A 21,378-nucleotide genomic window follows, 5' to 3' on the forward strand; every position below is an offset into this window, starting at 1 on the left:
AGCATATCTTGATCAACCCTATAGAGCCTCGTGGCCAGGGGAGCCCGATATCCACAGGAAGATCGTATAGCATCAGTCTGGCTAACTATAAATGTTTAGTGCTCGGCAGCGCGAGTTTGCCGACTCAGAAATTCTTATCTTGCATATTCACCGGCCAATCAGAACCATCCAACCACCAGGACCAGGGTGAAGAGGAACTGATAACAAGCCAGCACCAACCAATGACCGACAGCATGTATACCCCTGGTCGAAACCTTCTTCCTCACTTCAAAGGGCCTTTTTGACATTGCGCAGGACTCCATCGGGACGTTGGTAACCCAATTCGAGTGGCGTACCCAGACGGTCCGTATCCCTGCCTTGCGCGCCATGGCATTACGAGAGCATCCTGCCCTTATCTGGCAATCAACATGCAGCACCCCTATCTAAGCTCAAAGCAACCTTGGAAGGATTGTCATGCTGTGCTCTGGGTGCGAATTCGGAGCTGGGGTCCGCATCATGCTTTGGATGCTATGCGTCTCGGCCCTATATGAGGTTGCCATCTGCCGGGGAGAGCTTGATAAATACTCCAAAGTCAATATTGGAGAGTTATACAAGGCGACTTTCAGTATTAAGTGAAGCATCATTCGCTGCTGATCTATTGGCACATTGATAATCTCTTTCACATCTATCGCTCCGCTGCCTACAAACCCCGTGGAGTCAACTGATACTTCACGTCTACGACATGGCGTCCGACGGGGTTATTTTCACGGCACCTTTGTCCCAGAGCTTTGGATATGGAATCATTCTGGGGCTAGGCTTTGCGTTTGCCCTGTTGATGATCTTTATTACCTGGGCTCTGAAACGGTGCGTCTCTATGCCGCAGTTGATATTAGTCATTTAAGCTGACACATTTCTTATACAGATATCAGAATGAAGTCCAAACGTCAGAGATGTTCTCAACTGCAGGCAGATCTGTCAAATCAGGATTGGTTGCTGCCGCTGTTGTCAGTAGTTGGACATGGGCTGCAACCCTTCTCCAGTCGTCAGCAGTCGCATACAAATACGGTGTCTCCGGGCCATTTTTCTACGCATCAGGTTAGTTTCCCTACGAACATGATCTAGCTCTATATCTAACATTCTGTGTATCAATAGGCGCCAGTGTCCAGATCCTCTTATTCGCAACCCTAGCTATCGAGCTGAAACGCCGTGCGCCGAACGCACACACATTCTTGGAAGTCGTCCGCGCGCGTTATGGAACCCTTGTACACATCGTGTTTATAGTATTTTGCTTGATGACCAACATTTTGGTCACTGCAATGCTGCTTACTGGTGGATCGGCTGTGATGACATCTTTGACTGGAGTGCCCACTGCGGCAGCTTGCTTCCTGCTCCCGATTGGCGTGGTACTATATACTCTCTTCGGTGGCATCAAAGCTACTTTCATCACAGATTACTTGCACACAGTGGTAATTCTGGTCGTCATCTTCCTCTTCGCCTTCTCCGCCTATGCCACAAACGCCGAGCTTGGATCTCCATCAAAGGTGTACGAAGCGCTAGTTGCAGCCTCCCAGCGTCACCCTGTTGAAGGTAACGCAAACGGCAGCTATCTAACCATGCGCTCTAAGGAAGGTGGTATCTTCTGGATCATCAATCTAGTCGGAAATTTCGGCACAGTCTTCTTGGACAACGGCTACTATAACAAGGCTATCGCCGCTAGCCCCGTCCATGCATTCCCAGGATACGTGATCGGTGGTCTCTGCTGGTTCGCGATTCCCTGGCTCTGCGCAACCACAATGGGCCTCTCTGCACTGGCACTGGAAGGCTCGCAGCGCCTGAGCTCCAACGATGTGTCTGCCGGACTAGTGCTCCCCTTTGCAGCTGTCAAGCTGCTCGGATATAGCGGTGCCGTCGCCACAACACTAATGATCTTCATGGCTGTGACATCCGCATTCTCGGCGCAGCTGATCGCCGTCTCTTCCATCTTCACTTACGATATCTACGCAGCCTACATCGATCCCAGCGCTAAGGGCAAGAGACTCGTCTGGATTTCGCACATGTCCTGTATCGTCTACTCAATCATCATGGCGGGCTTTGCAACGGGTCTCTACTACGCTGGCATTGGTATGGGATATCTTTACCTGCTGATGGGCGTGATCATCTCTTCCGCCGTCTTCCCTGGAGCCATGACCCTCCTCTGGAAGGGTCAGAACAGAATCGCAGCTGCCTTATCACCACCCCTCGGTCTGGCAGTCTCCCTCATTGCCTGGTTAGTGACCGCAAAGAAGCAATACGGAGTCCTAACCGTCGACACCACCGGTGCCAAGTAAGCATTTCTCGGCCAACGTCCATACTGTAAATCCCAAACTAACAAACCCATGCAGTTACCCCATGCTAGCTGGAAACGTCGCTGCCCTTCTCAGTCCATTGGTCTTCGTCCCCATCCTCACCTACGCCTTCGGCCCACAAAACTATGACTACGAATCCATGCGCGCAATCCGCAAAGTCGACGACACAGAAGTCGCCGCCGCCGCACACGTCGACCTCGAACTAGTTCCAGGCGAGGCAGGTCCCACACAAGCCGAGAGTGAAGAGGAGACACGCCAGCTCAACCGCTCGGCTCTCTATGCTCGCACATTGACGGTATTCATGGCATTTGCCTTCCTTATCCTCTGGCCGATCCCAATGTATGGGACTTCATACGTGTTCAGTAAGAAGTTCTTCACGGGTTGGGTTGTTGTTGGAATTATTTGGTTGTTCATTACTATGTTTGGTGTCGTGGTGTTCCCGCTGTACGAGGGACGGGCGAGTATTGTTCGTGTTGTGCGGATGATGTCGCTTGATCTTGTAGGGAAGAAGCCTAAGGTTTACCGAGGCACCAAGGCTGGGGCTGATGATATGGCTACGCCTTCTGGGGTTGCGACGCCAACGGAGATGCTTGGAGAGAAGGATAAGCAGGGCTCGGAGAAGGAGCTTTGAGGATTTGATCCTACATTTGCGCTCTGGTCTTGATTTGACATCTTTTTACGCCTATTTATACCCCTACTGCTACATAATTTATCTGAATCTGGAATTTTTGTGTTTCATCATGTGTGCCTTAATTCAAAGTGCCTTTCCTTTTGAGTCTGTCACCCATCCCAGCCCCATCACCTGAAGCCATTGGGTATAAATACCTACCCCCTCCTAATTTGCCCTTCTTATTCCTTTTTTCCTTAACAATTCAGCCTCCAGTCCGGTGAAGGATATACTGAGGACACTGATGGATCTTTGATGTGGTCCAGGTCAGCCTGAAACTCGATTATGGTTTTGGTCCTATCTAATACCACGAAGCAAGTCGTGATAGTAAAAACCTGCGGGCAGTGCTCCTGCGACCTCTGTAGATAGGAACTGTGCTTTCCTAGGGTCTCCCATTGACCACGGGAGCTGAGCACAGTGCTATTTGCGCCAGCTTTTTGTTCTTTCCGCAGAGACAACTCTCTGTTGTCCAAGGATTTCTGAGGCAAAGTACTGTATTCAATGTTGCTTTTTATTGATGGTGTTTGCCTGAGGCCTACTATTTAATTATGAGCCTGCTTGACTCATTCTTCTCTTTACAAACATGCATATTCATTTCGAGGAACGGAAAAAGATATGCCAGACTGAAAAAATGAAAGGCTGATCTGATAACGGAGAAAAAACAAAAAAACAAAATACAGTCACACAACGCCAAATGGTAAATCCGCGGTATTAAGCAAGAACAAAAGTCCCCTGCTAAACTCTTTCTGCCTCATGTTGTCGCAACTGCTGTGCCTTCATGCTAGTGGATTTTGAACATCTTCGAAAACTTATTTGTATCCAAGTCCACCCTGCGCTTGAGGGGGAGGCTGCAGAGGAGGCTGCTGCTGCCAGCCTCCATGGGCCCCGGGAGGGGGCTGAATGCCATATTGCATGCCTGCCGGAGGTCGTGTGTCCGGCGTGATGTCAGGCCGGTCACTGATGCAATAATATATTAGTATATCCTACAAGCGTATAGGATTTGATCATTTCTGGGTCAGAGCCTACCGTAGATCTTGAGTGAAACGGCATGTGTAGCATTGGACCTCCTATATAGCTTGTTAACAACAGAGCCAAAATGTGATTAGTAGAAGCAGACTTACCTTATACTTGTGCATAGCGAGAGGAATCACTGGCTGCAGCGAGAAAAAAAAAGTTAGATATCTTAAGCTCTTTCTCAGGATGATGTTCGGGCGAGCATGAACGTACAATGAAGCAGACAGTGAAAAACGGCCTTCAAAAAGTATTAGTCACATTCGAAATACTCCAATCAGGCCTATTTTGGGGTAAAAACATACCATCGGGTGATGCAGTGACCATTCCAGTGTTGGCCTAGAGCGAAGATCAATAAACTGTCCGTAACAGTGTCAATAGACCCCTGACGTCAGAACTTACAATTATAACAGTATGCGCGAACATGTTCATAGCCCTCAAGCTGAGACGAGAACTCTGTGATTACAATCAGTAGCTTGTTCGGTATGTCTGGAGATATCTGCAGCATCGACAGTATAGATACCCGTCACTCGAGATAACTCCAGGAACAGGGTCCACTCTGGTTTCTGGGTCGTGGGTCAGAACGAGGTGACTTACCATGCGTTCCGAACGTGATACAGAAAGCCATGGTAGATGAGAAGTGTGGAGAAGTTATCACACAGCTACTAAAGAGAACCAACCGAGTGCTGAGAGCTATTTGAGGAATTGAAGGTCAATTAAAGAGGAAGGCAGCTGCAATCGGGGTGTGGCGCTGTGGCTTGGCACTAGCTTGGCACTTATCACGTGATATTAGTATAACGGCGTGTGATTGGGTAAATGATTGCCTGTATAAAACATGTGATTGTGAATTCCAGCAGGGCCCTGTAGACCATCAGCGATTATATATATATTATATATATATGTACCTAAGCGCATGAAACCTCGGAAACCTTTACGAAGGGACTAAAATCGGACAATGATGTTTTTGGTTGTTTTCAGTATTTTGAGTAGACGCGCTTAATTCAATAATGGCTGTTCACCAAAGGATGACAGCCCCATAGACCAAATATTATTTGAAGACAAAATAGTCGCTTTGAAAACGCATTTCTCCGGATATCGCTTCCCCATCGGTGCCACACGTCGAACTTAGTCATATCAATCGCATTTACTGGGTCTTGAAGAGCAGAATCGCGCAGTGGCCGAGGTAGAAGTAGATGAAGTGCTTGGTCTCTGTTGCATATTGGATTAGTATCTCGTTATCAACATAAGGGTCCCGAAATCAAGATACCATGGGTAACAAAGCTTCCAAAGTTACGGCCAACCACGCAGTGCCAGGAAGCACCCTTGCGCGAGTCGAACTGATGTATGGGGTTAGAAATGCGATCGGGGCGGGGTAGAACTGGCGGACCTCTTTCTTGATGTACTGGGCAATATCCTGTGAATGGTTATTATCGTATTCATATTTCCGAGTAGTCAAGAAGTGCGCGAACCTTTTCCACTCTGAACTTCTCCGTGGCCTCAATGGCTGAGGGGGGGTTAGCCTTGTTTTTCCAGGGTGCTCTCAATACTTCATACCAAGGGCAATAGCCTCCTGCTGCATATCCTCGGTCTAGGAAGTGGGTCAGAATAAATTCACCATCGCTGTTTCGCATGAGTGTCCTTACCATGTCCACAGACTTAATCTGCGCTGCACCGATCATTTAGCAATTAGTCAGTTGGACTTACAGGGGGTAAACTTACCCTCCATGGGCTCCTTTTTCTCAGCTGGGGGAAGTGCCATTGTTAGTAATTATTGTATCAAACCAAAAAAATTTGAAGGCGAATTGGTGATGCAATAAAAAAGGAATGGGGTAGGTAGCCGTAATTTCGCGATAACGTGAAGCCAGGGTATCTTTATTGCCGGAAGAGCAATCAGACCGCCTGACAGACCGCCCGCGGCACTATGAAAGAAGAGAAAAAAAGTTTTTCTCATAGAAACTTCGAGTCTTCACACTCACAGCAAATTCCCAACATGGAGAGCACCAGAGTGTTCGTGGGTGGTCTCCCACCCACATGCTCCAATGATCAGCTTAAAAAACACTTTGCTACTCGCTTTCAAGTCACCGATGCTCATGTCCTACCCAAACGTAGGATGGGATTCGTCGGCTTCAAGAGCCATGAAGCTGCTCAGCAAGCTGTCAAACACTTCAACAAGACATACATGAAGATGTCAAAGATTGCTGTAGACATCGCTCGTCCGGTATGTCGATTCTCCGCTCTTTTGCTTCAGCCACCCTCCTTTCGCCTGTGCACGCTGACCAATTAAGGTGGTCTTGAGACTGACCCGTATTATTGCAGATTGATTCCAATGACGCCGAGGATGCTCACCCCACACGAAGACGTGATACCACGAATGTTAATGATGCATCGTTGGATAACAAACTCAAGCGCAAGAGGGATGGCGAGAACAAGTCAGACCCTAAGCTACAGGAGTATCTTTCTCTAATGGGATCGTCATCAAAAACTCGGACATGGGCCAATGATGATGAAATGATCAAGCCATCTGTGGACACTATTCCTGTTATTAACCAACCCACACAGGAAGAAGAGGAGCTGCAGGAGCTGCCTTCACGCTCGAAAAAGGTGAAGAAAGAGGAATATCCAACGGTAGCAGAGCCTGAACAGCCTCAGCCAATGCTTGTTGACAAGAGTGAGGAAAAGGAGGATCAAGAAACACCAGAACAGGATAACTTTGCGGGACCTGAAGTGGAAACTGCACCTGTATCTGATGCAGACTGGCTACGATCAAAGACGAGTCGTCTGTTGGGCCTTCTCGATGAGGAAGAGCAAGATGAGTTCGATCAGCAGAAGGCCACCGCACCCACTACTGCGGTGACTAGAGCTGCCTCACCACCTTCGTCTGACAATGAGTCGCCGCAGCGTGACGAGGAATCGCGCACTGCGGCTATTGAGAAAAGTGCGCCCAACACGACTGACGTTGACAGCACCAATGAGGCAACGCCTATAGATCCGAATATTGATCTTATTCGGAACTCCGCGCGTTTGTTCCTCAGAAATCTTGCATACGACACTACAGAATCGGATCTCCAACCCATTTTTGAACGGTTCGGAAAGATTGACGAGGTTAGTACTTTTTTTTGTTCTTGCTTATTCACTTTGCCCCAAATTCTCTCACCGGCTAGCTGGCTTTTAGCCTGCTTGCCACGAGTGCTCGTATGATGACTTTCCTGATAGGGACATCTGATGCAAATTGCATATGATGTTACTAGGACAAGATATTTTAGTAGATGCTTCTTGACTATCTGAAAGAGCCAACCCAACCCATTTTTACACATACACAAATTATATTCAATGACCTTGAGTACTAATTGGATATAGATTCATGTTGCTTTTGACACCCGCTCCACGACTAGCAAAGGATTTGCTTATGTGCAATACTCCGATGCCGATGCGGCGATTGATGCTTACCAGACCCTCGATGGAAAACATTTCCAGGGTCGCCTGCTCCATATCTTGCCTGCTTCTGCGAAGAAGACCTACAAGATTGACGAGTATGAATTATCCAAGCTTCCTCTCAAAAAACAACGGGAGATCAAGCGGAAACAAAACGCCGGCTCGTCTTCATTCAGCTGGAACTCCCTATACATGAACGTGAGTTGACCTTCTACCATGAATGAAGCATTGAGACTGACTTTGTTACAGGCCGACGCTGTAATGTCATCAGTGGCCGGAACGCTCGGAGTCTCCAAATCTGAACTACTTGACCCCACCTCTTCAGATGCTGCCGTGAAGCAAGCACATGCTGAAACGCATGTGATTCAAGAAACGAAAGCCTACTTTGCCTCGAACGGGGTGAATATTGATGCTTTCAAGCAGCGTGAACGTGGTAATACGGCTATTCTAGTCAAGAACTTCTCATATGGTGTCACATCGGCGGAGCTCAGAAGTCTGTTCGAACCATATGGCAAGATCATCCGACTCTTAATGCCACCAAGTGGCACCATTGCAATTGTGGAGTTTGCGCAACCAGATGAGGCCCAAAAGGCTTTCAAGGGCATGGCATACCGCAAGATGGGTGATTCCATCTTGTTCCTGGAGAAAGCGCCGAAGAATTTGTTCGATGGTTCAGCAGCTCCGCGTGCACTTGCTCCAGAGACCCGGGGCAAGGATCAAGGGTTCTCAACTGCGGACACATTTGCCGCGGATGAGCCTGATGACAGCGTAGCAACCACGACACTGTTCGTAAAGAACCTCAATTTCTCCACCACCAATGAAAAGTTCCTGGAAGTGTTCCGATCTCTGGATGGCTTCATCACCGGTCGGATCAAGACCAAACCAGATCCCAAGCGACCAGGACAGACCCTCAGTATGGGATTCGGCTTCGCGGATTTCAAAACCAAGGGTCAAGCTCAGGCTGCCATGACAGCTATGAACGGCTACAAGTTGGATCAGCATGAGCTTCTCATTCGTGCCTCCCACAAGGGCAAGGACGCTGCCGAGGAGCGAAGACGCGAAGATACTGCGAAGAAGGTCGCGGCGCGCAGAACAAAAATCATCATCAAGAACTTGCCGTTCCAGGCTACCAAAAAGGACATCAGATCTCTATTCGGTGCTTACGGACAGCTTCGGTCTGTACGTGTTCCTCAAAAATTCGACCACACCGCTCGCGGTTTCGGGTTTTGCAGACTTTGTAAGCGCCCGCGAAGCGGAAAATGCCATGGACGCGTTGAAGAACACGCATCTCCTGGGGAGACGATTGGTTTTGGAGTTCGTGAACGAGGAGGCCGTCGATCCCGAGGAGGAGCTTGCGCGCTTAGAGAAGAAGGTAGGAGAGCAGATGGACAGGGTCAAGCTTCAACAGCTTACTTCAGGCGCCGGGCGCAAGAAGTTCACTGTAGGAGGGCAGGAGGAAGAGTAAAGCCCTGGTCCCTTCTCCCTTTGACAAGGATACGGCCATGGATTGGCTCGTTAACACCCCTTGCAGGGAAAAGGTGGATTAATGTACCGTGTACGATTACTTGCATACTACCATAGCCTACATTATGGCAATAAAAAGATACCCCGAATAATTTTGAGCACGTTCGTTGCGGCTGTCAATTACCTGCAGTCCCGTCCTCGTGCGTCTCGTGCCCTCTTGATCCAGGCGTAACTGTAACCCTACTTTACCTTACTGTGCAACACTTTTTTTGGTTCTTCCCCACAACTTCGACCAAACTGCACCTTGGATCGTAGGGTCAATTTACCGTATTCAGCCTACTCTTCTGATGGCACGCAGGACTATCGGCAACAGAGATCAGCCAAGCCTGCATTCCGGCGGTGATTGCTGCCGGTGGTCAAGCATTCCAGGTCCCGTGCGAGAAGACAATCTCGTTGGACCACCAAACATTCTTGCGACGCCATGATTGCCACTGATTGTTGTCGTTTTTTGTTGATCTTGGCCAAACCGATGCGTGTTCATGGTCACCTCGTCTGCACAAAATCTCCGACCCACTCATCACTGGATCGTGCTGCTGAGCACCCCTTGCATCCTGGACCAACTTCCCTTCATATCGAGCCCTGTCTTGACTCCTGATTTGCTGCGGCAAGGTCAGCTTGCCGTTGTCCTTTGGTCCTCTGCTCTCCACACGACGCCTGGACGTGCGCGGGCCAGGACTATGACCTGGCCAGGAGTATGGACAAGGCGTTCGAGGGACCGTAGGCCAGGCAAAGCAGACCTGGCGGAGCAATGTTGCTACTGGGGCTACAGAACCCCTCTCCAAAGGGGAGTTATGGTTCCATATAAACACCATCTTGCTCGCTCTCACATTCTCTTTCCCAGGTTCTTACATTCTCTTGACATCTTGCGTTCTTTGGGTCGTTGTTTGTGACTGAGCTGCGTTCTTTGCCAGGCAGTAAGCATTTGACGGTGCCTCTCAGTCCCCCTCCTCATCGGAATCTGTCATTCTTTTCGAGAAGCCCGTCCTTGGTACCCTCCCATGGCTACTGACTGGCAACCGGAGTGCCTTGTCACTCAGAACCAGCCATCACTGGATCCTGTTGGCGCCCATTCTGATCGAGCTTTGCAGAATACCACTGGGAATGTCCAGTCTTATTCAGACCATTTGGCTCATGCTGATATCGCTGCTCGTGAGGATCAACTCCATCAGCTTGGCTTCAAGTATCCTCCTGCCCCTCACCCTCCTCAACCCTTGTCGGCGCCGTCTAGCTTGCATCAGCAGCATGTAGCCGCTCGGCTTCACCAACGGAAGCTTCGCAGACTTCACTCGGTTGGACCCAACTCTCAGTCTCGCCGGGCACGAAGCAGCTACCTCAGGTCCCAGAAGTACTTGGAGTACCGGGATCGTCCTCGTCGTGATACCGGGAAAGATGGAGAGCCAGTGTGGGCTGATGAGTTGGAGGATGCTTTCCAGCAAGGTGGGTTGACATCACCATGGCCATTCCTACATTGACCAAAAGCTAACAACTGATTCCAGCCCTCGAAGCAAATCCTCCCATGGGTCGGAGAAAGTGGTCCGAACGGGGCAAGTCGTATGGCCGCAACGAGCTGATTGCTGAGTACATTTTCAAATTGACTGGCAAACGGAGAACTCGTAAGCAGGTGTCAAGCCATCTGCAGGTCCTCGACTCTTTCTTGAAGGGTGATCCCGATTGTGAGTTCTTGAATATGAATGATGGTCACGTCCCATTTTACTAATACACTATGTCAGGGGAGCGACTTGTCCGTGAGGCATCACCAGAGCGATCATCGAGTGTGCATAGCTCAGCACCCGCTCCCAAATGGAGAACGGCAGTGGAGCACCCATCGGCGCCCAGCCACTACGGCAATCATACGCAGCCATCATACCATGACCACATGAGATCCATGCAGCCATATGCCGGAGATCTCCCACCGCCACACTTTACCCTTGGCTCCAACATGCAGGAGACTGCTACTAGCTCCATTCATGGCTTTAACTTCGACATGTGGGTCAGCGCTCCGCAGCAAGCCAACCGCATAGACAAGGCATTGCATGCATACACTCGTCTGCAGGGGAATTTGCACCACCCCAGTCAACCGCCCATGGCCCTTGAGAATTTGAGTGGGTGGCGGTCCTCCTTCCCCCACCTGGCTTCCATGGTGGATGACATCAACAACCCTCTGGACTGTGAGATCATCTTCTTAGAAGTGGACCTTCAGCTCATGAACGACTTCCCTCCCACGGGATCACGACTGGGAATCCAGCTTGACCTTGATTTCGGTCACCCTACTGCTGGCGATGTGTTGGGAGTCAGCCAGATGGACAATTGGACCTGCAGCACGTATGTCTACGAAGATAGCCAGAAGATTCTAGAGTCTTACCACGACCTACCCAAAACCCAGTCAACCAAGGTCAAGCCTCTCTTCGAATCATCCTGGTGGGCTCAGATGTTCACTAGGTTGACTCAAGACAAGCGTATGGCCGAGGATTCGGGGAACCCCCAAAATGCTCGCGAGACTGCCGAGAATACCCGTCAATTCTTCCAATCCTTGTCTGCAGTACAAGAGCTCCGGGCCACCTCGCCTAGCTCTCGCCATATTCCTAATCAATACCAAGGTCATCACGGCGATGAGAGCAAGCGCATGGCCGTCCTGGTCTGGAAGTTCCGACAAACCGGGCCCGGCGAAGTTGGCACTACTACTTGGAGAAGACTAATTCCGGCTCCCGATCGGACTACAACTAACAGTCCGCGCCCAACCACCGGGGTTGATCTTCCACCCCTTTCCCTGGACTCTATTCTCCTCAACAAACCGTCCCACCAGGGTGTCTACCACGCCCCTCAGCCTCATGATCTCATCCACCACCCGAGTCAATCCCACTCACAATGGCCCATGTACCAACCATCCCACGATAATGTGGCTAATCTCTTTAATTCCTCCAATCATCTCGACTTCATGACTTCTATCAGCAAAGCCGAAGATGGACTCAATGACAAAATCGCCGTCACCTCTGTGCTGGACTCCTTTTCCACCAGCCTCGCTCCCGAGAGCATCCCATCTACAAGCCTGCACGGCTCCAGCGGTGCACCAGTCATGCTCAATGTACATGACATGCCGCTCTCCCACCCAGGGATGAATTACACAATGGGCCACGAAGCATCCCACTACGTGCCGCCTCAACAGCACGGCGTGAACATGCACGATAGCAACAGTGTGCTCCACGGCTTCTTTGGCTCTAACCCCCAGTCGCTTGATGATCTCAGTCATGGCCAGGCCTCATGGGGAGCGCACTCCACATCCATTCCCGGAGACGTTGGCGCCGGGAGTTACCATCTTCCCTACCAGGCGGAGCACCATGGACCGTCACGCGACTCGCAGCCACACCATTTCGACAATCTCTTGCCATCGGAGGACCTAATGGATAAGATTGTCGGCCGCATGTCTAATGGTCCCAGCATGCATGGGGCGGGCCCTGATGCGGGTGCGGGCTATGATAACGCCACGGTGGATGCAGTATAACGACATAAATTACAAAAACCATAATGATAATCCTTAATCATCCTGGCACTGTGTGTTGTATTTTTTTTTCTTCTGATTTTCTGTGATTTTATTTTCTTCTGTGGCATGGGAATATCAAGGAACCGGGGGGAGTCGGGATGTTTGGGCGTTTGGAGAAAAACACTTTGCAATATTGAATTAACAGGAACAATTGATAATCGGAGTTATTATATACCAATCATTTACTTCCCTTTGGCTATTATTCAATAAAATAAGTCCCAGTCGGCTAAACTCCCCCTAATCAACCACTTTAGCCGCAAAAAACAATTTCACCGGTGGGGCCGTTCTGGGGATTTCCAGCAACGAAGGCCACAGGGAGGCTATGGAAAGACCAATTGAGCTATATTCGGCTGATTTAGCCTGGACCTTGACATTTTCTGTATGTCTTGGAGATATTTCAAATACTACCGGCGGGGTCCATACTTATATACCCCTCTATGCCCCAATTTCTGGTTTTTTTCTTTCTTTAGATTCATTTAGACTACATTCACAATGGTTGCTCCTACTGTCAAGCTTAACAACGGCTTTGAGATGCCCCTTGTGGGCTTCGGCCTCTGGAAGGTCAACAATGACACTTGTGCCGACCAGGTCTACAACGCCATTAAAGCCGGTTACCGTCTCTTCGATGGCGCCTGCGGTACAGTCACCCTTCCCCGAACCCAGCCCTAGTTGACACTAACACCATTAACCCCAGACTACGGTAACGAGGTCGAAGCCGGTCAGGGTGTAGCCCGCGCCATTAAGGATGGTCTCGTCAAGCGCGAGGAGCTCTTCATCGTCTCCAAGCTCTGGAACAGCTTCCACGAGGCTGACAAGGTCGAGCCCATCGCTCGCAAACAGCTCGCCGACTGGGGCGTCGACTACTTTGATCTGTACATCGTGCACTTCCCCATTGCCCTGAAGTACCTCGACCCCTCCGTGCGCTACCCCCCCAGCTGGACCACCGCTGAGGGTAAGATCGAGCTCGCCAACGCTCCCATCCACGAGACCTGGGGCGCCATGGAGACCCTCGTCGACAAGAAGCTCGCTCGCAGCATCGGTGTCAGCAACTTCAGCGCCCAGCTCCTGATGGATCTGCTCCGCTACGCCCGCGTCCGCCCCGCCACCCTCCAGATCGAGCACCACCCCTACCTCACCCAGACCCGTCTCGTCGACTACGCCCAGGAGCAGGGTCTCACTGTCACTGCTTACTCTTCTTTCGGTCCTCTCAGCTTCATCGAGCTTGACCTCAAGCACGCTAAGGATACTCCTTTGCTCTTCGAGCACGCTACTATCACCAGCATTGCCGAGAAGCACAACCGCACTCCCGCCCAGGTCCTGCTGCGCTGGTCTACTCAGCGCAACATCGCTGTTATTCCCAAGAGCAACAACCCTACCCGTCTTGCTCAGAACTTGACCGTCACTGACTTCGACCTTGAGGCCTCCGAGCTCGAGGCTATCAGTGCTCTGGACAAGGGTCTTCGTTTCAACGACCCCATTGCTGTAAGTTTGGTTTCTGTGGAGTATTGATTATTGATACTGACTGTTTTTTTTTAGTACGGCCTTGGAATCCCCATCTTCTAAGCGTGTCCAGACTAGGAGACGGAAGAAATCCCGTGTCCGGAGAGGGGAGAATTCTCCGCAATATTATGACGATTTTTATGCCTTGGATAAATTAAATAAAAACATACCACTTTCAATTTCTTTCCATATCTTCACATCTTCCATATTAGACAGGAACTTCGGCTTCCTACCTACTCCGTACACAAGGTCCATCATACCTTGGGCCCTGGGACCGGTGCCGGGCCTCCCGGGTGCACTCGAGTGATTACGTAAGAGCATTTAACCGCAGCCTTGGAAGGTTTAGGGCTTGTCGTTAGAAGGCTTGCGGCCCTACAACCGTTGATATCTCAAACTAGCGATACAAACAGGTTATATGTAAAACGTCAGAAATTACCTGATATGAACGTCGCAAGTCAGGTTGATTCGAAGGATAGAGAGTCGAGAGAAAGGTCGTTTTAACAGTACACTAAGCAAGAATGATACTAACTTGGTCAACCTCAATGACAACTATAGTTACAAAAGGCTAAATATACCGTATGGTAGTGAGGAGCACTGAGAAGGCAATTCAATGGCTTGAAATCATGTATCTAGGAGTACTTATCATCTTATTGGACGCTTTGGGAGGCCATAAATACCCTATCCAGTCTTCTGATGGCATGGTAAAAAGAGTGGTCGCGAATACGGTTTGTGATGTCTTCTCAGTGGTCTTCTCGAAAAGTTTGCCCAGATGTCTTTTTCTGAGAAATTCTCTCTCCCTCCTTAGTTTTATTGGTTTATTGGTAGGTAGACAGCAGAGAGAAAACAGAGGCCTACTTCGTGAAAACGAATCTGAAATATAACCTGGTAGATGACAAGCTTTGCTATCTGCTATATCACGAGAGACTCGGTATGCATTCCTTTCCGCACGCAGAACGTATATGTAATATCCAACCTGGCCGCAGACTGTCCACCGACGACATGTACCCAAGACAAAGTCTCGATCCTCTGCCACACAGCTATTTCTTCCATGCTCGGTATTATTTGTCCCTCTCTGAGCCCCCCCTCTTCAATCTCGATTACCCGCTCAACCAACCTGGCAGCAGAAATGCTATCCCAAACCGCCTCCCGTATCGGTTGCCGTCGCAAGATACCCAAGACCTCGCGTCGGACCATAGGATGTCGACATTTGATCCCGATGATATAAAGCACGGGAACAATTCCAATCTCCGGCGTAAATCTCGGCTTTAACGACCCCGAATACCGCTCATGTGCTGCCGCTATCTCGTCTGCCAAGGCCAGGCATTGCTGGAACTGGGGCAGGAAGTTGTCATAGTCCATTTCCCTGCCCGGACCGTCATTACTGAGGAAAATCCACGCGACAGTATGTTGTAGACGCAGCAGTGATATGAGCGGGTAAGTCTTAGGATCTATCTCATAAGAGCTGCGTTGTTGCAGTATGTTTTGGAAGAGATTCGACCATGTTTCCAACTGCCGGAGGATGATATCCTTTAGTGACGAAGGTGACGGCACCTGACCCATCAGGGCAATTTGCTGTTCCGTGTTGTGCAGTCTCATTATCCAAGCGACAAGGACCTGGAGGTGGTCGGCGGCTTGGTCGAGAGACTGAAAGGTATTGCCGGAAGGGAGAAGCTGGAACATAAGTGTTTCCTGGATATCAGCTGGAGTCCAGTCGACCAGAAATGTTGCGGCCTGCCTATCGAGACGGCGGATTTGTCTTGTGATTTGACAGATAAGCGTGTGAGCCCCCGGGGGGTTGGAATTGTCATATGTAATGTTGCTGTTCAGTATAGCCTCATCGATGTTGCGTGAGAGCTCGACACCTCCGCGCAGGTGCTTAAGTGCTTGTACGTAGTTGCCTGCTAGATGATCAAAGCAGGTGAAGAGATAGCAGACCAAAAGGGTGACGGCTGTTATATGGGTGCTATCACCACTTTCCTGGTTTAGAAGAAGTTGAATGGCCCGATTGTAGTAAAGCAGGGGAGCCTTGTCCGGTAACCCGCCTTCCGAAGATTGTGGTCGATGCACACGATCGCTAGGGTCGCGGTTCAGATATTCTCGGTGTATCAAGGCCAGAGCAATGGCGGCATGCCGCACCGACGGCACTGTTTGAGAGAAGAACATAAGAGTCTTTCGCCATGATTCGCAGGGGTGGTATTCATTCAAATGCTTGATCGAAATATCTTCGAAAAAACACATTGCTTCTGTCTGGGCGGACCCAGTCACTGGTAGGATCATGAAGGGTCCGAGATTCTGCGTAATGAGGCCATGGCATTTTGCGCGCCATTGTTTTGGCTGATATGCACTGATAGTGGTGCTAGGGTGGTAACTATTGAAGCTTTCTGCGCTGTCGGCCTTCTTGTTGTGATAATGACTTGATTCAATCTCGGTCTTCTCGGTCCTGAAGGCAAGGGGTATTTCACTATAACCATCACAGATGCGACCTGTGGAATGGCATTTTAAGCATGAAGGCCGAGATAGATCGCATTTTATTCGTCTGATCCTGAGGCATGCATCGAAGTTGAGGGTCAGTTTTTGGTTCTTTGCACACAATTGACCGCTCTGAGTCAAGTCTCACTTGCAAGTCTTACAGCCTAATCTTGACTTTGGAGCGAACTGGCGAGGTTTTCGTCTCCAAGCTTGATTGGCTGTCTTGGTATTCACGTTCTTGATTTCGTCCATCATGTTGATGTTAGGCCAAGGTTTGCAGTATGCTCTTTTTCAACTAGAGGACAATCCCGGGACCATGGCCTATAAGCCGCCAATTGCGCACGGAATTGACGAAAAGCAAGACATAGGTACCGATCGAATTTGCTGAGTTTCATCTACTCGACCATTCGTATGGTGGTGGGGGATTCATCTGCGACCTGACGCACACTTATGAGAAAGGATACAAAAAAAGAAACCAATCATTGTACTTCCTGCCGATGACTCCGTGTCATGATACATTTTGATTGGCTAGTTCGTACAAGCGGGGAGCAATAGCTTACACAGAAACCAATCAGGATATTACATGAGACTAGTGCTTATTATAAGTGTTGATTGACTACATTGGTTCAAGCCTACCATTTACATAGGTGAGGTGAATACGTGCCAAACATTTCTGGGTCTCTAGAGTATACTATCTATGTGGACGGTCCACGGGCGTGTCCAGTCAATCACGCCTGAGAATAGACTGAAGCCTTATACCCACTAATACAATGGGGTCAGGACTTATGCTAACCTCCCCAGTTAAGACCAGTGGCGATATTGGCTGGTTCGTACAAGCGGAGCGCCAGAGTATGCACAATAGGTATTGGGAGTGGATAGAGGGAACAAGGCAGCCTAAGAAGCTGAGCAATTGAAACTGGCAAAACTGGTTGACAGGTTTCTTAGGCAATTCAACTGGTATAAATAGTTCCCTGATATCGAAGTATGCCAGCTCCAATTACAAATATCACAATTTTATTGCAAGCAACATCACTTAAATCCCAATGAGGAAACTTCTGGGGATGCACCTGAAACGACTTGTGAATGGACTCATTCTTTTCATCTTGGGATGCAAAGCTGACAGTTGGCATGGCTTAGGCATGGTCTATGGATTTGACAATGTAAGTCTTGAACTTTGCCGAAACACATCCCCTAAGGCTTTCAGGCTTCCTGACTAGGAATCTAGATTGAACCATCGTCCAATCTCACGTGGACACCATGTTTCGATGACTTCACATGCTCTAGACTGGAAGTCCCTTTGGATCATTCAAACAGAAGTCTTGGTACGACGTCACTCGCTTTTATAAAACTGGCTGGCAAGAATGCTACCTTCGAGTCCCCAAGCATTGTACTCATTCCCGGTAAGATCTCAATTGAGCCAATCATAAACAGTCACTTGGAGCCCATTGAACTGGTTTAACACTTTGTTAGGCGGCCCAGGTGGTTCTGGTGTCGACCTCCTCCTCACATACCGGTCCCTCGTAGGGCAAATATTCGGAGAGCAGTACAACTTCGTCTCCTTTGACCCTCGTGGCGTGAACAACAGCAATTTGAATCTCGACTGTTTCTCGGGGAACGTAGAAGCAAGACTAGCCTTCAATCGACTACACAATACAGGCGCTACTGACATCTCATCAACATCAATTGAAGAACAGTACTATTCAAGCTCTATCTACGGAGAGTGGTGCAACAATGCTGTCGAGAAGGAATCACCTCACGGATATTATGTGACTACACCGGCAGTTGCCCATGATCTGCTCACATTTATCGAAGCCGAGGCTGAGGTGGCCGGTCAATCACCATCAGACGCCAGATTGTGGTGTTATGGTATCAGCTACGGCACTGTCATCGGCAGCACTTTCGCTTCCATGTTTCCTGACCGGGTTGGGAGAATGGTACTCGACGGGGTTATAAATACAGAGCAGTATTACAACAATGACTGGAGGGATAACGTCGACCAAATGGACGAGGCCATGAAGAAGTTCTCGAGTTTCTGTCATTCCGCAGGTCCTAAAAAGTGTTCCTTCTGGGGACCCACGCCAGCTCACATCATGGCCAGAATGGACGGCATCATCCACCAGCTTCAGCACCATCCGGTCCCGGTAAGCGCAGTCCAAACTCGAGATCTGCCGACACTGGTCACCTTATCAGACCTGAAGGCTCTTTTCCTCAACACTATCTACGCCCCACTGGCGAAATTCCCCGCCATGGCCGATGCCCTACATCAGCTCGAGCGTGGGGACGCGTCTGCTCTTGTGGGCATGTTTGACGGCTTGACTTCTACATCCGATGCCCGTCTCGTCATCCAGTGTGCCGATTCGTATCATAGGAACAAGCTTACTACCATCGAAGAATTCAGGAGTTACATCGAGTACACGAGTTCCAAGAGCAAGTATACCGGTGATATCTACCCTATCTTCTTGGATACCATCTTGTGCAAATCATTTCGACCGCGATTGCCTGATAGCATGGTGGTTCAAGGTAGGCAGCTCTCTTTCTCACACTCTCTCCATCTCTCTCTTTTCTTTCGCAATCCAAACTTCATCTTCGGGGAAGTAAACATCGGCATTGAGGGTAAAATCTGACCAGTTCTTTTTTATGTAGGCCCAATAAGCGAACTCAAAGCGCCTACGTCCTTCCCGATCCTATTTGCGAGTAATACCGTCGACCCTATAACGCCATTAAAATCGTACGTTTCAGCCAATTTGTCTCGTCTGGTATGTCGCTAATTGGCTTTATCTCTTCGCAGGGCGCGCAAGATGTCTTCTCGATTTACAGGATCGGTACTCCTTTTGCAAGAAGCCGTTGGTGTAAGTTAACAAGAAATCACACAGCCATCTCAAACAAGGACCTAGGCTTACTGGGACGATTTTCTTGAATGCAGCATACAGTCATCGACCAGGGTGCCTCGAACTGTTACTTTGGACATGTTCAGGCATACCTTCAAGGCATAGTTCCACCGTTCGGCATTACATGCCCACAGCAGCACATACCTTTCATAGACAACCCTGTTTAAAAATTGTTAAAGCTGCGGAGAAGGGGGAGGTATTCGCTAGTGCCGCCACATCAAAGTCTAGCGATCTATAGCCTCATACTATATGAAAGACCTAATCTCTTTCCTATTGAAAAAGGGGCTGAACAAGGTTAGATACTATACTAAATCAGGTCTCTTATAGTAATTCAGGTCATTCAATTTCGTCTATTTCCGTCTAAAATCAGGCATAATTCAGGCACCAACACTGGAAAATCAGGCATCAGGCTCGCCGCTGTGCACCTTCACATACATCGGCAATTCCGCCAAGCCGATCTCGATCCGCCATTTTTCTCCAAACCTCTGTCTTGACTTCCCAACATAAAACACAATGGTGTCCCCTACTCTAGCGCGTTTGACCGCGCAGGTCCACATTACCGGATATCCCATGCCAAAGAACCTAGCCGAAAGCAAGCTGCTACTAGGCGCCCTCCAGAAATTCGGAGATGTATTAACATATCGCAACCTCAAGGCACGGCGTTCTTAAATTACCATCAAGACAAGCCACGATCTAATAATTTCCTCAGTACGACACAACCAATACCTCACCAAACCCCAACCGCCCTATCGTCGCGATTTTCGATACAGCCGACGCAGCAGACCGCGCGATAGCAGCTTCGCCCATAACAATTCCTCTACCGACATCCACATCAACCTCCGCCTCTAAATCTCACCCTACAACCTCTATTCCATTTACATCAACCACGAATCAAACCCCAGATACCCCTCGCTCACTGACCTTCGAGATCCAACACTCGCGCCACAACCACGCGTCCGCCCTCAAACGAAGCCCCTTCTACTCCACCTACAACCTCTTTAAAAACAACCCAGTCTATGAAGATCTGATCAGCGAGGAGACCGGTATCCCGCTCAAAGAACTGGCTGATACGCTCTCGAGCAAGAAGTATCCTATCGGCGCTGGCGTCAAGTTTAATATCCAAGAAGAGAATCGGCGCATGGGCGCGACAAGCTTGGTGAATATGTGGAAGGAGGGAATGGGTATTGAGATTGAGAATGAGGGGCGGGATTCTGGTGAGAATGGATCTGAGATTGAAAATGTCGGTGGTGGTATTCGGGAGCCTGGGGAGGGATTGGACGAGAAGAAGAGCTCAGTGGTTTGAGTTGGAGAGTGGGTTTGGCCTGTTCTTGTTGCCTATAGGGTAATAAGAGAGGAATGGCCCTTTTTCCTCCTGGACACTGCAGCGGCTGAAGCAGAGACAGCAAAACCAAAGGAAGAAAGACTTCCTTGCGATGGCGGCCAGCTGAAGGCGCAGATGGAATTGCCTTCATGGCACCAAATTCCACAGCCGTGGCTTGCTTTGATCGATCTGCAATCATAAATAGTCTGCTTGGAAATGGTGGTTCCTCGGTCTGGTCTGCCGGCCATGACCACCCTAAGCTTCCTCGGTCCATGACATCTACAGGGTCAACATGGATGATAATGCCATGTGGACTGTCTCAATATCCCCAATATCAAGCAATTGACTTGCATACCACCGGGCGGGTTCCTGGTGACCGCAAAAGGGCAGAGAGAGCCCACGGATGGGTGGACCAGGCGATCAGATCCAACTACATGTATATATTGTCAATCATATACAGAATGAGCATGGTACTTATCCCTTCCCAACAGCCCTTTAGCTTTTGCTTTCCTTCACACCAGTCTCGTCTCATAGTTTTCTTTGTAACCTTCTCCCCGCTCATTTCCTACAACATTCCCATCACCGAACTACTTCACACTTGGGCCAATTATTCATTTCTCAAGCACAATCATATTTCGCATTTGATAGCAGTTTGCACAGATGAATCCCATGTGCTATTGATTACATGGGTGCGATCCATATCT

The 21,378-nt window shown here is 49.3% G+C and overlaps 9 protein-coding genes across 9 annotated transcripts; 6 read left to right on the plus strand and 3 right to left on the minus strand.

Annotated features, from left to right (window-relative positions):
* Positions 1-721: 721 nt before the first annotated feature.
* Positions 722-2,955, plus strand: N7500_002982 (sodium:solute symporter family protein; the record flags this gene model as incomplete). Its single annotated transcript, XM_056674128.1, has 4 exons — positions 722-843; positions 902-1,074; positions 1,132-2,302; positions 2,361-2,955. 4 exons carry the CDS (start codon positions 722-724, stop codon positions 2,953-2,955), a joined length of 2,061 nt encoding a protein of 686 aa, XP_056534653.1.
* An 845-nt stretch (positions 2,956-3,800) lies between these two features.
* N7500_002983 (rhodopsin family protein) lies at positions 3,801-4,630 on the minus strand (the record flags this gene model as incomplete). The annotated part of the gene is made up of 7 exons (XM_056674129.1): positions 3,801-3,948; positions 4,018-4,058; positions 4,113-4,145; positions 4,219-4,243; positions 4,308-4,341; positions 4,405-4,458; positions 4,600-4,630. 7 exons carry the CDS (start codon positions 4,628-4,630, stop codon positions 3,801-3,803), a joined length of 366 nt encoding a protein of 121 aa, XP_056534654.1.
* Positions 4,631-5,146: 516 nt separating this feature from the next.
* N7500_002984 (dynein light chain DYN2) lies at positions 5,147-5,761 on the minus strand (the record flags this gene model as incomplete). Its single annotated transcript, XM_056674130.1, has 7 exons — positions 5,147-5,211; positions 5,270-5,339; positions 5,390-5,416; positions 5,472-5,506; positions 5,557-5,590; positions 5,646-5,668; positions 5,722-5,761. 7 exons carry the CDS (start codon positions 5,759-5,761, stop codon positions 5,147-5,149), a joined length of 294 nt encoding a protein of 97 aa, XP_056534655.1.
* Positions 5,762-5,992: 231 nt separating this feature from the next.
* Positions 5,993-8,899, plus strand: mrd1 (RNA-binding ribosome biosynthesis protein MRD1; the record flags this gene model as incomplete). Its single annotated transcript, XM_056674131.1, is given in 5 exon segments — positions 5,993-6,220; positions 6,319-7,104; positions 7,360-7,632; positions 7,684-8,657; positions 8,677-8,899. The coding sequence occupies 5 exon segments, from the start codon at positions 5,993-5,995 to the stop codon at positions 8,897-8,899; spliced, it is 2,484 nt and encodes an 827-aa protein (XP_056534656.1).
* A 1,057-nt stretch (positions 8,900-9,956) lies between these two features.
* On the plus strand, positions 9,957-12,457 carry abaA (transcription factor AbaA; the record flags this gene model as incomplete). The annotated part of the gene is made up of 3 exons (XM_056674132.1): positions 9,957-10,395; positions 10,455-10,631; positions 10,689-12,457. 3 exons carry the CDS (start codon positions 9,957-9,959, stop codon positions 12,455-12,457), a joined length of 2,385 nt encoding a protein of 794 aa, XP_056534657.1.
* Positions 12,458-12,988: 531 nt separating this feature from the next.
* On the plus strand, positions 12,989-14,059 carry N7500_002987 (uncharacterized protein; the record flags this gene model as incomplete). Its single annotated transcript, XM_056674133.1, has 3 exons — positions 12,989-13,133; positions 13,191-13,978; positions 14,033-14,059. The coding sequence occupies 3 exons, from the start codon at positions 12,989-12,991 to the stop codon at positions 14,057-14,059; spliced, it is 960 nt and encodes a 319-aa protein (XP_056534658.1).
* Positions 14,060-14,905: 846 nt separating this feature from the next.
* Positions 14,906-16,720, minus strand: N7500_002988 (uncharacterized protein; the record flags this gene model as incomplete). Its single annotated transcript, XM_056674134.1, has 2 exons — positions 14,906-16,479; positions 16,627-16,720. The coding sequence occupies 2 exons, from the start codon at positions 16,718-16,720 to the stop codon at positions 14,906-14,908; spliced, it is 1,668 nt and encodes a 555-aa protein (XP_056534659.1).
* Positions 16,721-17,508: 788 nt separating this feature from the next.
* Positions 17,509-19,520, plus strand: N7500_002989 (Alpha/Beta hydrolase protein; the record flags this gene model as incomplete). The annotated part of the gene is made up of 6 exons (XM_056674135.1): positions 17,509-17,625; positions 17,691-17,865; positions 17,936-18,985; positions 19,109-19,193; positions 19,254-19,314; positions 19,389-19,520. The coding sequence occupies 6 exons, from the start codon at positions 17,509-17,511 to the stop codon at positions 19,518-19,520; spliced, it is 1,620 nt and encodes a 539-aa protein (XP_056534660.1).
* Positions 19,521-19,866: 346 nt separating this feature from the next.
* Positions 19,867-20,656, plus strand: N7500_002990 (uncharacterized protein; the record flags this gene model as incomplete). The annotated part of the gene is made up of 2 exons (XM_056674136.1): positions 19,867-19,983; positions 20,063-20,656. 2 exons carry the CDS (start codon positions 19,867-19,869, stop codon positions 20,654-20,656), a joined length of 711 nt encoding a protein of 236 aa, XP_056534661.1.
* Between the last annotated feature and the right edge of the window lie 722 nt (positions 20,657-21,378).

Source organism: Penicillium coprophilum (genome assembly GCF_028826855.1).
Source record: "Penicillium coprophilum strain IBT 35676 chromosome Unknown utg000002l_segment0_segment1, whole genome shotgun sequence".
Classification (NCBI taxonomy): domain Eukaryota; kingdom Fungi; phylum Ascomycota; class Eurotiomycetes; order Eurotiales; family Aspergillaceae; genus Penicillium; species Penicillium coprophilum.